The sequence below is a fragment of the Triturus cristatus genome, chromosome 1_2 (genome assembly GCF_964204655.1).
Source record: "Triturus cristatus chromosome 1_2, aTriCri1.1, whole genome shotgun sequence".
In the NCBI taxonomy this organism is placed as follows: Eukaryota; Metazoa; Chordata; class Amphibia; order Caudata; family Salamandridae; genus Triturus; species Triturus cristatus.
The window spans coordinates 714,820,032-714,836,372 of NC_140580.1; the positions used below are offsets into that span (position 1 = coordinate 714,820,032).

Below are 16,341 nucleotides of genomic sequence, written 5' to 3' on the forward strand. Positions count from 1 at the left end.
CCACTGTGCCTTATTATAATGTAACAGGAGACCATCAAAGTTAGCAATTCTCCAGTGGTTAGCTGATTGGACCTCTCTTCCCGGCAGCATCTATATTGCTAGCTTCCTTGATCGGTGGGCACGCCTTGCCATATGTTTGTGAGTTTGCCCTCTTCCTTGCTGTTGCTACCACTAAAGAGTCAGGTGGTAGTTGACCTTTTATGTAAGATGGATCAGTAGGGGAGGGTTTGTATTTTTTTCATCTACCTTCCGTGTAATGACTCGCACCTTAACTGGCTCTTTAAAAATGTCTTGGGTATGTCTTAGCATAACCGTGAGCATTGGCAAGTATTGAGCTGAGCGTTGATAGGGTGAAAGTGTCTCAAATAAAAAGTCATTCTCCAGTGGTTCAGTGTGCAGTTGAAACTTATAATAACTAGCTGCCCTACCTATAATATCATGGTAGGTAGTATTATCATCTGAGGGGAAGGCTTCGCTGGATACAAGTCTGGGTCTGTATCCATATGTGGGTCTGTATCGTATGTGTCCCACAAGTCATCTTTAGGTGGAATGGAGAATTGGTTTCCATCATCCCCTCGGTCCCAATCATCTCCATGTTCTCCAAAACAATGAATGGATTCTATGGTGAACAGTGTGTCTCTGCAGGAGGTGAAATTGGTGGAGAGGGTGCCCTTAGTGCCACAGGTGGTGATGGACTGATGGGCGGTGGACTGGTGGCCTTGTCTGCTCTTTGTCTGTGCTTTGGTTGGCAAGGGACCTCCAAAGCTTCTTCAAAGCTTAATTGTCTCTTAGATGGATTTTCCTTTGTCTGAAAGGTGTAGCCAGTATTCGACCAGTGCCTGAGTGAGTATGTATCTGTTTTGCCTCGAATTGATGTGTTCCTACAGCTGCAGAAGCACAGGTTCTACAATTTCAGAACTGCCTCTTTGTTTGGAGCCAGGGTGTGATTTCAGCTCCGAAACGGTTTTCGACACCGAAGATTTTGATGCCGAGGGTTTTGGGTCCAATGCAGTTATCTTTGATGCCAAAGATGGTCGGTGTTCCGGTGCTCTGGCTCTTGACTCAGAGTCTCGGCTCGAGGCTGACAACTGGTGACTATTGCCTTTGTGCTGCTCTTTTGGCGCCGAGCCGGGGTTGGACGTTTCCAATACAGCTGTTCGTTGCTGACCATGGCCTGAGGGTGGTGGTGGTCTGTGCACATATTTCGGTCTATCCGAAGTGGATGGTAAATCCTTCAGGATAGTTTTTTGAGGCTGTGGCCGGGATGGAGGGGGTACAGTACTCACAGTCTGTGCTGGTGGAAGGTCCTGGATCTCGAGCTTGGATTTAGAACTGCCGTAGTGTGAAAAGTTACCCTCATCTGCTGCAGACACTTGAGCCTGGGCCTTGTGGTGGTAGTCTCCGGACCCGAAAATATCTGGAGGGTCTTTGATTGTACGTCAGGACATCTCGGGCCTTCTTGAGTGAAAACCATGCAGTGTCTTCTCCGATCGGAACAACTGGCATGGCTCGCAAGAGGATTCTTGGTGATGAGAAGAAAAGCACAAGTTATACATCAGATGTTGGTTGGTGTGAGGGACCTTGGCGTGGCAGTGTTGGCAAAATCTGGATCTGTTCCATCACCAGATGGACATGGTGTTGACGAAACGTTGAAAAAATAAGGTTTGCCCTGAAGGGCTGAGGCCCTCAGGGCGATGGTCAACTGGAAGACATCTAAGTAAGCACAATCGATGACAATACCGACGTTCAAGGCCTAACTAGTAGGAACTGATAACGAGACGGAGCAGAGGAGCACACAGCAGGAAATAATGATCAAACAATGAAGTCGACGACCATGCGCATTGCAAGCACGAGGAGGAGTCACAACACCTCGTGACTCGAAAGACTTCTTTGAAGAAAAACTACATGTACACTTCCTAGCCCAACACTAGATGACGGGCTAATGTTAAGCATGTGTATCCACAGCCACACTTGTCATCAAACATACATATGCAATTTTGTTCTAATTGGAAGAAACTGACACTTCACATTTGACAGTTAATATTTATTATAAATCAAAGTGATTTACAAAAGTGGACGTACAAACCAATAAGGATACAGTAAACTGATATAAAACTTGATCGATTAGAAAAACAAACATCACTCATACACAAACACGCTGGCTCAACAGAACCCAATGGAAGGTTCTCAGTGCTGTCTGAAACAGTGGTTACTCCTAACCATTTCTTGGCTATGGTGGGCTCGGCATGGGTCGACAGATGAAGAAACACGCAAGTACACTGGCTCACAGTCTGTGCTGCTAAAAGTCTACAAACAGGTAATTTTTTAATACAAAAAACATACGTGTTGGAATGCTATAGAAATAGGGAATGCAAAATGAGCAATGTAACCTTTAAAGAACTACATTCATGATAAAAAAAAAAAGGATTCCAGAGCAAAATAAAACATTGAAATTGATGCAGTTATTTTTGAATTGTCGAATTCCATCACATTCCTAAGGAGAAATAGGCACTTTGGGTTTCCAGAAGCATCTCCAGAGTATCCACTTCTGTTTATATACTTTATAAAGCTCACTTGTACCAAAAGGCTTCATGCAGCGGTCTGAGGAAAAGAACCTAAAGAAAACAAGCCAATGATGCAGTCTTAAAATGGCAGACAAGTTGTTAAATACAACTATTTGAGAACGTTCTGGGTTCTAGGCTTTCAGTGTACCTTAACTCTCATAATATGATCATTGACTGGCACCCCAGTTCTACATCCAATCTTGAAAAAAAATAACAATTTCAATGCCAAATTGCTACCTTTTGAAGTCTGCTGTCCTAAAGAGGTTTGACCGATTTGTATGCCTTCCTAGACCTCAAGGTTGCTTTCAATAATGTAGACAGACCACTTTAGTATTATGCCAGGTACCATAAAGGTTGATAGTGTGATATTTATGTTACATACTAGTTACTCAATTGCTGTTCGCTATCGCAATAAATAAGAATTGACTAGTTTCCAGTAACTAAGGCAGTCGGACCAGTTTGTCTTTTGGTCCACAGTTCTTATATAAAATGAATTTGATTAGCAGTGAGACCAAAGTACTTGTGACTGGAGACAAAAAGCTTTGGTCCACAGACTTGGAGCTGCTGCTGAAGTACTGTAACCATGCTGTGAAGTACCAAATTCCTGTGGTACTCTGATGACAACCAAGCTGTTAATGCAATGATTCTAGGAGAGCTCAGTGCAATCATGCATTGATACACCTTCCACGTATGACCCCAACACTGCATGTGTCCTTTCCTTTAATTTTGTGCTACACAGAAGAAATGTACATAGCAAAAATGACAATTCCTTCTTTTATCTGCAGTCTGTGGTCCTCTTGCCCTCACTCATTAAAGCCTTCCCTCAAAATATTCACAATGCAACCAGAGTAGCAATCAGTTAGGGTTAAGTGCAGACTTCATGCCCAAATACAGAAGTTTAAGGCATGGATTTTTGTAGGGGATGTGAAGGTGGCATCGTAAATTGGCCATCCTCTCCATGTCATAATGAGTATCCGCCCCAGAACGAAAATGTGGAGGTACACTATAAAAAATAAAACACAAAGAATGTCAGCCTTCCAATTTTTTAAATCCCTCTTCATTGCACTTGGATGCTGATGAGATTTAATCAATTCCAGGTACATTTGGAATCGAAATTATGCTCATGATTATACTTGCCAATCAGGTGAACCCCCACGGGTTAAGGGATGCTTCGATCATCCACAACCGGTGAGGTGGCTACATAAGAATAGCTTGTGGAAAGTTGAAGTACTTTTTCCCCCGAAATAATGGAGAAGAATTTGAAGAAACAAGATCTGCATGTAACGGTTTGACTTCGTCTTAATCTAAAACCAGAGTTTAGAGGAAGACTTCTTGGTAGTTTGCGTGAACTCAGCAAGCCTTCTAAAGTTTATTTTACCATCTCCCTGCGTCTTCACTCGCAGCTGCCACATTGCTGATAGAAGCAATAAATGGAATAGTTTAATAATACTGGACAGTTCGACCCATTTTTTAAAGTGCAACAGACATGGGAGGCAAAAAATGGGTTAAAATGTTACGTTTCTATATAGTATGAATTTATAAAATTAATTTGTAAGTTCATCAACAGCCAAGAAAAAAGTGTCGATTTGAAAGGACGTCCAAGAGAGGATGCTTGAGTTAAACAAACCAGCTGCAAGATACGTTCCATGCCATTCAGACTTCAACGCTCAGCTTCCTTAACATCAATGCAGGCCTACGCTTGATCTATCTAATGGCTGCCAAGTGACCTTGTATCCTCTAGGTAATAATGAGACCTATGGACATACACATCCTGTGCAGATCACCCATGTAATAATAGGACAGTACTTACTAGTTAAATTACACCTCACTCTCTCTCTCCTTAGGACAAACCCAAACTCAACGCCTCTTCTCCTGATCGTAGAGCTAATCCTAAGTGAGCTGAATACCTGCTAACAGACACATTTTCTCCTGGTCAGCTGTATAATACTGGAACAGTACCATTACGCACAACGGACAGTGTCAGGTCGCCAAAGAAATACTGGAGCAGTGGCAACGTTGACAAAGTAGTGGTCCATGGCCATTTCTGCTAAGTGGCACCTAGACCTTGTGCCATACTGGATTAGTCTTCTTTGCTTGATTTTTGGATGATTCCATGCAGCCCCCGATGGGAAAGCAACATGCAACATCAGAGTAGGACACCAAACTCAGAAAAGGAAATGCCAGAAATTCAATCCCATAAATGACCTAGGAAATAATTAAGCATGCAAGGAAACAAATGACAGATTTGGATAAATATGCAGCTTTCTGTCAGCAATATGGAAACCCGATACCTATACATCTTGGAAGCGGAGTATAGTCCAATGTCACAAAATGGGGTCCAGAAAGAAACAAGGGAATGATCAAGATTTTTCAATTCAATCATAAGTAATCAGATTGTTTTTCAATTCGTTAACAAACTCCCCATCACCAGGAACTCTAGTTAAAGCCAACACAATAAGAAATATTTCAAAAAGCTATAGGATTCTAATCAAATCTACGAAAATGTTCAATGATCGGAGTGTCTTGTTGATTCAACACAAAATAAAATGATAGTTTCCCCTAGCTGCCCTTATGGCAACAAGTTGGTAAACCCTCATATTAAAGAAGCTGCCATATAGGATGTCCTTCTTCAAAAACCATGAATGTTGGTCGCAAAGTTTGTTCGATCTATCGTTGTGATGCGTGTGCTGCTTTTTCACCCCACCGCACCCACTGATTCAAGTAAAAATAAAAGACCTACAACAAACAGCACGTTTGATTCCCATTAAGAGCAATGCACTTTAAAATGGATTCAAGATGCATGGATCCGCTGTTGTTGCGGCTTCTTGAAGTTTAGCACCGCAATTGCTCAGTAGGTCTTGCCGTCTCACCTTCATGGATTTCTCCTTTTTAATCTATCCTTTCACAGTGGCTCAGTCAAAAATTCAGTGCGTAAAAAGATTTAAAAACAGATATCTGGAAATTTTGAAATACAGGCTCTAAAAGTGTCCAACATTGCAATGCACGTCGGTGCAGCTGTCAGGAGTGTAGGACAGTAGTGCTGTCAGTTCCCCGAGAGGATGGAGGAGTAATGAGGCTGGCATCTTCGAAGCTCCTGCTGCAACTGCTCCTTCAGCATGGAGATCTGGGGAGAGAAACCTCCAATTAGCATTCAACAGCATTGGGCGGCAGGAGATACGCGGATAAGGGTGATTGAGTGAGTGGTGAGTTTGACAGGAAAGCAGAGGTGACCTGAAGTGGATAAAAGAGGTTCTCAGGAGTGGATGGAATGGGTCAATGGGAGAAAACAAAGCTGGAAGAAGTCAGCTACTTAGCGGACTGTGTGACCGAGAGGCAATGCAGTGAAGGACAACGAGAGAAAGATGCCCTGGAAAAAATGAGGGAATAAGCAGGGAGAAGAAAAATACTGTACACCTAGCAAAACAGAAGGAATTAATTTTTAGAGCTAGGGAGAATGCGTGGCAGGAAGGAAGCAGTAGGGAAGAGGGGTGCTGCAAGAGTAGGAGAGGATGGGTGACTCTGACAAAGGACAGTGCATAATTGGTGCAGTTGTGTGAGTGATGAATGACTAGGAAATATGGATTGTACAGAATGAAAGAGGTGACAGAGGAACAAATCTGCACGCCTGGAACAAATTGGTGTGGAAGCCAGGAAAGATAAGCATCTCAGAAGCTGCAGTTCAAGGGTTACTCGAGACTTGGACGATGGGGTATGCAGAACCAGAGGAAAGGGATAGCGGAGGTATGGAGGGCTGGAAAGTAGGACTCAAGTCAGAAAGGGGCTGGGTGGGGGGGGGGTGAAGGGGTGACTGGGGGAAATGAGGTACCGGGATGAAGGGGAGCCGGGGTAAGTTGTGACTGAGGGGGAAGGGTCGACTCAGGAGTGAGGACCAACTGGGGATAAAGGAGTGACTCAGGGTGGACAGTCAACTAGGGTAAAGAGTGACCATGATGAAGGGTTGACCGTGGCAAGGGGCCAACTGAGGCTAATAGGTAACTGAAAAAGGGGTGACTGATGGGAAGAGGCATCAGGGTAAAGCAGAGACAGAAGGTGAAGCAATGACAGGAATGAAGCTAAGAGGGTATGGGGTAAAGGGAAAACTGCAGTGGGCGGTTGTAGGAATGGGGTTTGGGGGTAAAGATACAACTGGGGTAAGGAGTCAACTGGTGAAGAAGGGAAAAACAGTGACCGAGTGAAAAAGGGGGACACGAAGGAAACGTAATTAGAGAAAATGCAAACTAGGGGAGAAGGGTTAATGGGTAAAGAGTGGTCAGGGGCAAATGGTGACTAGGGGAATACTAGGAATACAGGGCAATACTGGAAGGAAGGTGTGACTGGGGAACAAAGAGTAAAATAAAGGGAAACCTGGAAATAAGAAATACAGATAAATGACAGGAAGCTGTGAAAGGCAGGAACGAGGGTTTATTGCAGAGAGGAAGGGGCGTGTAGGGATGGGGGAAAAAAGAGAAAAACGGGAATGGGGGAGAGAGATGATTGGGAAGATGAGGGTCTATAGGACAAGCACAAAGGAATTATTGGGAACAGAAGTGTGGTACTGAATGGAAGGGTGCAATCTAGTGTGCGTAAAGTGTGTGTGGCACCTCAAAGAATCTGACATGCAAGACCGATAGGGTGGGGTTTGTAGGACAAGGAGGATGGGGCAGGTAGTACTGACAAGAAGTTGTATACAATATCAGAATCAATGGAGGTTCAGGAATATTAGCAAAAGGTTGCACAGGACTGGGCTCATCCAAAAGAAATCAAAGTGGGAAAACACATTTATTATGGTAGTATGTATACTAGAAGGATGGTCTACATGGAATAACATCATATGGCTTAAATACAATAAATGACAACCCAAAGAGTAGTGATGATGAGATATAGGCTAGAAATATGACATAATTACAGAGGCATATTAGAGGCCTAAGTTAATGCTGCGGTCCTGCTATCGGTATGGAGAGTGTTGACATAATTGCTTCAACGTCTAGCACCAAGCACTGCTGTCATGCTAGGTATTGTGGGAATAAATTTCTCTCTCAGTTTTGTCCTCTTGCAATATCAGGAACAGTCTGAAATGTTCACAGCACAAGATGCTACAGGCCTACCTTGCTCACCTTCGGAAATGCTCTTTCTGGTCGATACTCTATCTAACCACAGATTCCTCACCATTACAATATTCCAAGGCATTAGACTGTATTCAGAGAATTTCAACAACAGTGCTCCTGTGTGCCAACAGGTGTTGCCTGGCTGCTCAGTTTTGTCTTTGCTCTGCCCCACAAGTGAGATACTATAAACCTCATCCCTGTGTGCTGATGTCAGTTTTTGTCTTTTGCCCTTGCCAGGCACTCTGACGTGGAATATAGAACAATTGCTGCTGACGGTGTGCTCATTTTTAATTTGGGCATTACATCAAACACGCAAAATGTTACAGGAGAAATGCTTAACATGAGTCTAATCACTGGCCATCGCTGAGGGTAGCATTCCAGCCCATTGTCCTTTCAACCACTATGCCACCTCTGTTTGAACCCAGCCATAGGCAAATCAATCTTGACCCTGCTCCAATAGGAACAGTCCAGCCCGAACTGCCAGGCCAGGTACTCCCTGAACAGGAACACAAGCAACCCAAGACCGGGTTTGCCCTGATTGGGGCTCATCAGTTGGGTGCCGACTTATTGCAAGCAGCCTTTCCTTCACCTTTTGTGTGTTTGATCTCTACTTTGGGACCTTTTTTACATGCTAAAGAGGCCACGCCTCAGAATAAGGATGTAGGATGGCAGTGCAGAATCTACAGTTAGAAAGAGAATCTATCAGAAAGAGCATTACTGAAGGAAAGTAACTTGTTCTAATTGATACTTGTTACCACAGATTCCTCACCTGTACAATAGACATCAAAGCAGTACCTCCCAAAGGGGGAGGGTCTAGGGAGTGCACTCAGACCAAACATTCCTGCAGGATAGAGCGAGCAAATTGACTGTCTCACTGGCAGCAGAAGGCCCTTGCAGGTAAGAGCGGTGGAGCCGGGTGGGGGGATTTCGACAGAGGACCACAAGGGAACTTTTTTATATAATTATTATTTTTACCTCGTCGTCTGTCAAAATCCCCCCCCCCACCCGGCCCCACCACTCTTACCTGCACGGGCCGCTGCTGCTCACCGGACCAGGCTGTCAAGGCAGTAATGCTTAGTGAACGTATGCACCGATGCCCACGTTGGAGCCTGGCAGAGGTCAACCACTGGTACCCTAAGTGCCAATGCCATGCCATTGTAGTGGCCTTGGCCCTGGTGGAATGGACTTTCAGGCCCTTGGGGTTTGATTTTTGGCTAGTGCACAGCAAATCTTGATACAAAAAAATGTATGCACCTTGACAGGTCCTCTTCTGCACAGTTTTTACTTTGTTCACTCCAGAAAACTTCATAAAGACTTTAGCTGATCATCCACTCGATGACAATCGATATCAAAACTAATAGCCCATTTGGGGTCCAATTGATGGAGTTTCTCTTCTTTTGAAGGGGGAGGAGGAACAAAGAATGTGGGCAACACTGAATGCGTCACAACGTTAGGTCAAAAAGGCCACCCCTATTTTCTTTTTTTTCTTTTTTTTCTTTTTTTTTATTTTCAGTGGCAGAGGCATACAAAATACAAGGATGAGAAAAACATTTTAAACAATAACAATCATTCGCATAATTGCTGATACATTATTAACAAAACCAAGTAAGAAATAAATGAAAAAGAAGAGAAAATAAACCGGCGAGACATAGAAAACATAAGATATCTCTTTTTACAGATGTGGTCGTTATTAGATTAAATCCAGTTATCAATAGGAGACCATAGTTTCCTAGCAAATATCTTCTTTCTGTGTCCTTTCAATTTGTACACTGCTTTATCCATTCTATAAACATTTAACAACTTTCCCAACCATTGCTCGAATGATGGTGGATCAGCATCTAACCATCTTGAGGTAATACAAAAACGGTAAATGGACATTCCAATAAAAAGAAAATGTTCTTGATCAGCAGATAAGCTCTCAGATGGAACATATAAGCCAAAAATAATCACAGATGGACATAACTTGATATTAGTATTAAGCAAATTAGTCAAAAACTTTTCTATCCTATTTATATATACAGTTAGTTCAGAACAGCTAAAAAACATATGACATGAGTCTGCTGCTAAAGTTCCGCAACGACTACAATTGATACCTTTCGTAGCTTTCCATTTGGCCAGTTTTGCCGGTGTATAGTAAAGATCTAGAGATGCCATGTAATGTTGACTTTTAAGAGAACTGTTGATTAATGTTTTATTGCTAATCTCAAACGCCCTTCCCAGATCTATCCCTTCTATACACAGTTTCCTTTCCCATTTCTGGGCTTGTTGGTCGAGATCATCATGCAGCCTGTTGACCATTAGTTGATAGATTGTACCAATGCGACTATCCCTCCTGCCGCTCTCCATAACAACATTGGTCTCCATTGCGTCACTATATAAGAGGTTTTTTTTTTCCAGAAAACTACGAATTTGTAAGTATTTAAAAAATTCGTTTCTGGAGAGACCCAATATATCTTGAAGTTTGGAAAAGGACATTAGAGCCCCATTTTGGTACAGTTGCCCAATTGAATGAATCTGTCCCAGACGGAATCGATTCGTGGGGATATCTTGAGAAATACCAGATAATGAAATATTGCAACAGATGGGTGTATAAAAATTATATTTTGAGGTTATCCGTAAAGCTTTATTAATTTGTCTCCAAACCAAAAAAGCAGAGAGAAGAACCTTAAATTTTGTTTTTTTGTAATAACTCGGCTCCGTAAATATCAATAAACATTGGCGCACATGAGCACCCATAAGCATTTCAAAAATGGATGGTGACATAAAGGTTTCGTTGACATGATCATGAAATAATAAAACCTTAATTGTTTTAAGAGTTATAGCCCAATAGTACATTCTAAAGTTCGGAAATCCCAACCCACCACGCCCTTGCGGTAAGGTGCACCATTTTAGAGATCTTCTTGAGCGGCGATACCCCCATAAAAATCTGGACAGCATCGTATCTATTTTATTAAAAAGGGACATAGAGAAAAATAGGGGAATGGTGCGAAAAAAATAAAGAAATTTTGGAAAAATCAACATCTTAATGACATTGGTCCGTCCAAATAAAGATAATTGTAGATTATTTATCCTTTCTAAGGTTCTGTTAGTGGATATGAGTAAAGGATCCAGATTTAGTCCAACAATGTCATCTATTTTAGATGATATAGTTACACCAAGGTATGTAGCAGTATCATTTAGTAGAATATCAGTGGGTGTACCAGTTTTAGAATGTACAATTTGGGTTTTTGAGATATTTAATTTGTATCCAGAGAATTTACCAAATTCACTAGCAATTTCTATTATTTTAGGTAAGGCGGAAGAAGAATCAGAGGTTACAATGGCCACATCGTCTGCGTATGCTAAGACTTTGTGGTCTATCTCATGGAGTCGGACAGGTGGAATACCGGGTTCTATAATTAATCTATTCAAATAGGGTTCTAGATAAAGTGCAAATAAAAGTGGAGAGCAGGGGCACCCTTGCCTGGTCCCCCTGGTAATTGAAAATGGACTAGAGATATCCGTGCCTAATCTTATTACACCCTTTGCATTAGAATAAAGTGACTGTATAGCTTTAATAAATTGTGGTGGAAAACCCTTCCATTTTAGTACAGACCAAAGGAACCCCCAGTCTACTCTATCAAACGCTTTTTCAGCATCGAGTAGGATAACTCCGACTGGGGATTCCTTTGCTTGAGCCCAATCCAACAGTGCAATAACACGTTTAACGTGATCTGTAGTGTCCCTATGTTTAATAAACCCGTGTTGAATATTAGAAACCAAACCCGGCATAACATCGTTTAGTCTATTTGCAAGAATTTTAGAATAAATCTTACTATCAGCTGTAATCAGGGAGATGGGACGATACGAGCCTAATTCCTTTGGATCCTTGTTCTTTTTGACAAAAACAACTATAGTAGCTGTGGACCAGGAGTCAGGAGCTTTGTCTTGAAATGCTACATTAAAAATTTTAAGCAACTCTGGTTTCAGCAAGAGTCTAAATGTCCGATAAAATTCAAGAGGAATCTGATCGGGCCCCATAGCTTTACCAGCTGCAAGACTCGTAATAGCCCTTTCAATCTCTTCCCAGCTTATTGACCTAGAAAATAAATCTATATCATCTGTGCACAAAGAAAGTTGGTTAATGTTTTGTAAATAATCTGTGGGATTAAGAGTCTTGTCAGTTTCATTGTTAAAGTCGTTATACAGCATCTTGTAGACGCCCTGAAATGCCTCTAATATTCCTTCCCTACTTTCGTGAAGGACCCCATTTGTATCTTTAACACATTGTATTTCGTTAAAAGAAGATTTTTGTCGTAAGCGCTGTGCTAGAATTTTCCCCGTACGTTCGCTAAATTCGTAACGTTCCGTTTTATATTGTTTAAATTTTGCAGCTACTTCTTCAGCAATATGTGTACGAAGACCTGAGCGTTCAATGGTTAATCGTGTTTGTACATCCTCTATATTAGCATTGTTTTTACATGCGGTAGATAATTCCAGCTCGACCTGCCTTATCTTGTTTAACCTGTCCCTGAGATCTGTTTGGTTTTTTTTCCTCTTATAATTTGCAAAACTGATTGTCTCGCCCCGTACAATAGATTTGAAAGAGTCCCAGACTACTTGTGGAGAGGCAGTATCGTTGTTTATTAGAAAGTAATCTTTAATAATATTAACCATAAATTGAAGGTATTCTTCATCTAATAATAAATTTCTTTGAAATGACCAGGATCTAGTGGAGTTTTGGCAATCAGTAGAAAATTGCATCTCAGCAATTATAGGATTATGATCTGAAATGACTTGTGGTAATATCTCAATACGAATTTTCTCCAAAAAAACTGAGGATACAAAAAAATAGTCTAAACGGACAAATTTTTGATAAGGAGTAGAAAAAAAAGTATATCCGGGGTCATTATAATGAAATTTATTCCAGACATCAGTTAACCCATTACTTAGTACCAAGTCTCTAAGTGCTTTATAAGTTTTAACCTTTCGACCCGTATATCTCTTCTCTGATTTAATATTCCAGTCGGCTGACATATGTATATTTAAGTCTCCACAGACTATAATCGGTTGTGTCCAAGTGGATAGCTCTGTATTCATAGTGTTAAACAATTCGGCATCGTCCAGATTGGGACCATAAATACAACATAAGGTAAATTTGCAGCTTCCAATTTTTAGCTCAGCCAGTCCCCATCTGCCCCATTTATCAGAGAGTATTTTTAAACATTTCCCTATTCCCTTTCGCATGCAAATTGCAACGCCTCTTTTGATACCCATTTGCTTAGATGTAATCAAAACTTCCAATCCCAAATTATTCAGAAGAAAACGTTTATCCCATGAAATGTGAGTTTCCTGTATACATAGCAGATCAATATTCAGCACTTGGAGCATTGTTCGGAACATAGCAATCTTCTTTAAATCATTAAGACCATTGATATTAATAGTACATATTTTCACCTTTTTATACATATCAAAAGTGATAGAAAAAAATTATCGACCATCATCACAAGTATTTGCTCTTCAATGTTATCATTTAAATGCCTTATATTCATCCCTGTGTTGAACACCTCTGCCTTACACCCCCACCACCAACCCTTGCCCTTGCCCACCCTCACCCTTATTCCCAGAACCCCTCCCCCCACCCTCCCCACTATATGAGGCACAGGAACTTTCAGTTCCTGGAGCGTATGGATGCCGTGTCCCTAACCCGTGGCGTCCTTACTAGAGAAAAAAAAGAAAAGAAAAAAAAGAAGAAGAAAAGCGAGAGAAGGAGAAAGTTCAGAAAAGAAGAAAGGAGAGTATAGAGATAGAGAAACATAATGGTCCTGCATTCAAATAATTATTAAACAGTATAATTATTACGCTCAAGTTCTAGATTTATCATACTATACATCGAAGATCTTCTTGTTTATTCAAAGAGATTCCAAGTACTCCTTAGCTTTGATTATAGAAATAAAGTATTTTGTTTGGCCCTTGTATATAGTCTTTAGTTTTGCAGGACCTTGAAGAAATACTGCTACTTCTTTCTTCTGAAAATCAGGAATTAGTTGCTTCAATTGCCATCGTTGAGCCACAGTAGCTTGGCAGTAGTCTGGTCGCACAAAGAACTGACAACCTAGACCATCCGCTTTCTTATCTGGTCTGGCGTTTACAAATATCACTTCGCGGGCAAGGAAATTATTGAATGACACCAGAATGGCCCTAGGATAGTTTTCTTGACCTTGTCGTGGTTTCCTTGTTGTGAAAGGGAATCTATGTGCTCGTTGTATTTCCCGAGCCCAATCCCAATCAGTAATTTCAGGAAAAGCATCGTTTAGTAAATTAATGATAAACTTCCTCGGGTCCCCTCCTTCTTTATTTTCAGGGATCCCCAAAAAACGCAAGTTGCTTCTACGGGCCTGATTTTCCAAACTAGCTAGTTTGTCAAATAGGTCATCCTTTTGTACTTTGAAATCTCCCACTTCTTGTCTTTGAGCCATACATTCTTCTTCTAGTACAGATATCCTGGCCTCTGCTTCAGTGACCCTATCAGCAGTCTCTGAGCATAATTTGATTGCACGTCGTACTGCGTTTTTGACTTTGCACATGTCATTTGCGTGCGTTGATTCTCGGCCTTGCTCTCTGCTCTATGACACATCATGGTATCAAATATTGTTTTCAGTGTAATCTCTTCGTTGTTCTCTTGCTGTAGACTAGGATCAGGTATAGCGTTATGGCTAGACCCCGGAATATCATTGGCAACAGAAGCGGTGGATATTAAATTAGAAGATAGGGGATTCGTATTGTTTGGTGAATTAGAAGCAGCCTCTTGGCTCATTGTGCGAGAAGATCTCTTCTTCCTCCGCTTCTTTTTTATAATGGTTGCCGCATTAGTATTATCAGGACTCATACTGATCTCACCCTCAGAAGATAGACTCTCACCACTAAAGTCCGCCCAGTCTTTATTAAGACCCGTCGCTTCATCGGATGAGAGTTCTGATAGTGAATAAAAATTTTCAGGGAGCTCTTGATTATGTTGATGCCCAGTAGTTTCTTTTACACTTCGTGATTCGCTTGGTGCTTCATTTGATAGTAATGCCAGCGATGGAAGAGAGCATGCTCTATTGGTGATAGCTCCACCCGGAGCTGGAACTGCAAATCCCATAATACCCTTCTTCGAAGAGTCGGTCGGTATCAGAATGGGTATCAGAGTAGAGGGATTATTAGAGTTATTCTGATTATCACCGCTTGTAGATGATTGATTAGCAGACTGTGCTGCGGTTATATCAGTGCTTTGATTATCATTATCAGTTATTTTCTTTTTTGCAGCATGCTTTTCAAATAGATCTGGTAAAGTTTGTAACGCAGAGCTTTTTATTCCGAGTATTTCATTAGATTTAAATCTAATGAAATACTCGGCATAAAAAGCTCTGCGTTACAAACTTTACCAGATCTATTTGCTGCTGTTAAATCTAAGGCCACCCCTATTTTCAGTGTTAATTTTTCTGGGAAGAAGTTGGTATAAGGCTTTTGCACTGAAAGTGCCTGCAGTTTGCTAATGTGACGAGCTGATATGACTGTAAATGGGGAAGGCAGTTTTCAGCATCAACAGATGCAAGCAAGCAACAATGCATATGCTTTAAGGGTGTACACGTAGGAAATGTCAAGACCAAGTTAAGGTCCCACTGGGCCATCACAAACAGTTAGGGAGAGAAAATAAAGGAGCATGTGGCTTAAACCTGTAATATACTGCATCACAACTCGACTTGAACAAGGACGGCTTGTCCAGCAAACACAGAAAATGTCAACAAATAACCTTTAACAGTGCCCACTGCAAGGCCTTGTCAGGATTAAAACAGTAAAAATAAAAACATCAGACAGTTTCACTTGTAAGGGGGTCAATGTCTCAGACACCACTTCAAGGTCCAAACTTGGCCCAGATCACAGCATAAACAGATTTTGTGGAAGGACATTTAGTAGTGAGGATAACATTCACTACCTCAGACAGTAACTTAAAACTCAGTCAACTGCTGTTGCTCAATTTCTATGCATGAAGGTGCAAGTTGTGGAGATTCAGATGAAGGATCCTGCCCTGAGACAGGAGACAACATTTAGCCAGTCCGTCCACTCTAGTGTTCAAGGGCTTTGCCAGGTGGTTGGTGCCCAAGATGTTCTATTTGTCCAGCCCTCTCCAGAGGCAAGGAACATCCCCTCACAGGGTCCAGGACCTCACTCGCAAGATTGACATTATGCTGGACCTCTGCCCAAGACCAGAGCCTCTGAGATCAACTTTTCTAGCCCAAGCCCAACAACATTGCATTTGTTGCAACAGTGAGGTACTCCAAAGATAGTAAGGACTTACACACAACTGATGAAAGCACCCACGCTGGACAATACACAATACAAGTAACTTATAGTTTTCCGGGGGGGGGGGGCTGCTTAGTGGAGTGGTCATGCCGGCCGAACACATTATCCGACAAATATCCGCTATCTGGCTGCTGATCCAAGGGCACATACCCGGGCATTTCGGGAAGCGTGCCCTGCTGTGCAAATTGCTGAGTTCTGGTCCGCACTGTTGCACCGATAAGTGTAGGACCAACTAGGCAAAGCTGAGGCCTGTTCCGGGCAGGCAAGCTGCGAGAGCGCAACGGACTGGGCGATCCTGCTGGGCGCCATGGTGAGACTCCCGACGTCGGCGAACCTTCCCCCCCATG

General features: G+C 41.9%; 1 protein-coding gene across 2 annotated transcripts in view; it reads right to left on the reverse strand.

Moving 5' to 3' along the window:
- Positions 1 to 2,029: 2,029 nt before the first annotated feature.
- Positions 2,030 to 16,341, reverse strand: part of CROCC (ciliary rootlet coiled-coil, rootletin) — a 435,495-nt gene continuing 421,183 nt past the window's right edge. For both annotated transcript variants that reach the window (XM_085608590.1, XM_085608589.1), the window contains one exon: positions 2,030 to 5,688. In XM_085608590.1, coding sequence (XP_085464716.1) covers positions 5,608 to 5,688 — 81 coding nt within the window. In that variant the 3' untranslated portion in view covers positions 2,030 to 5,607. The remainder of the gene's footprint in view (positions 5,689 to 16,341) is intronic.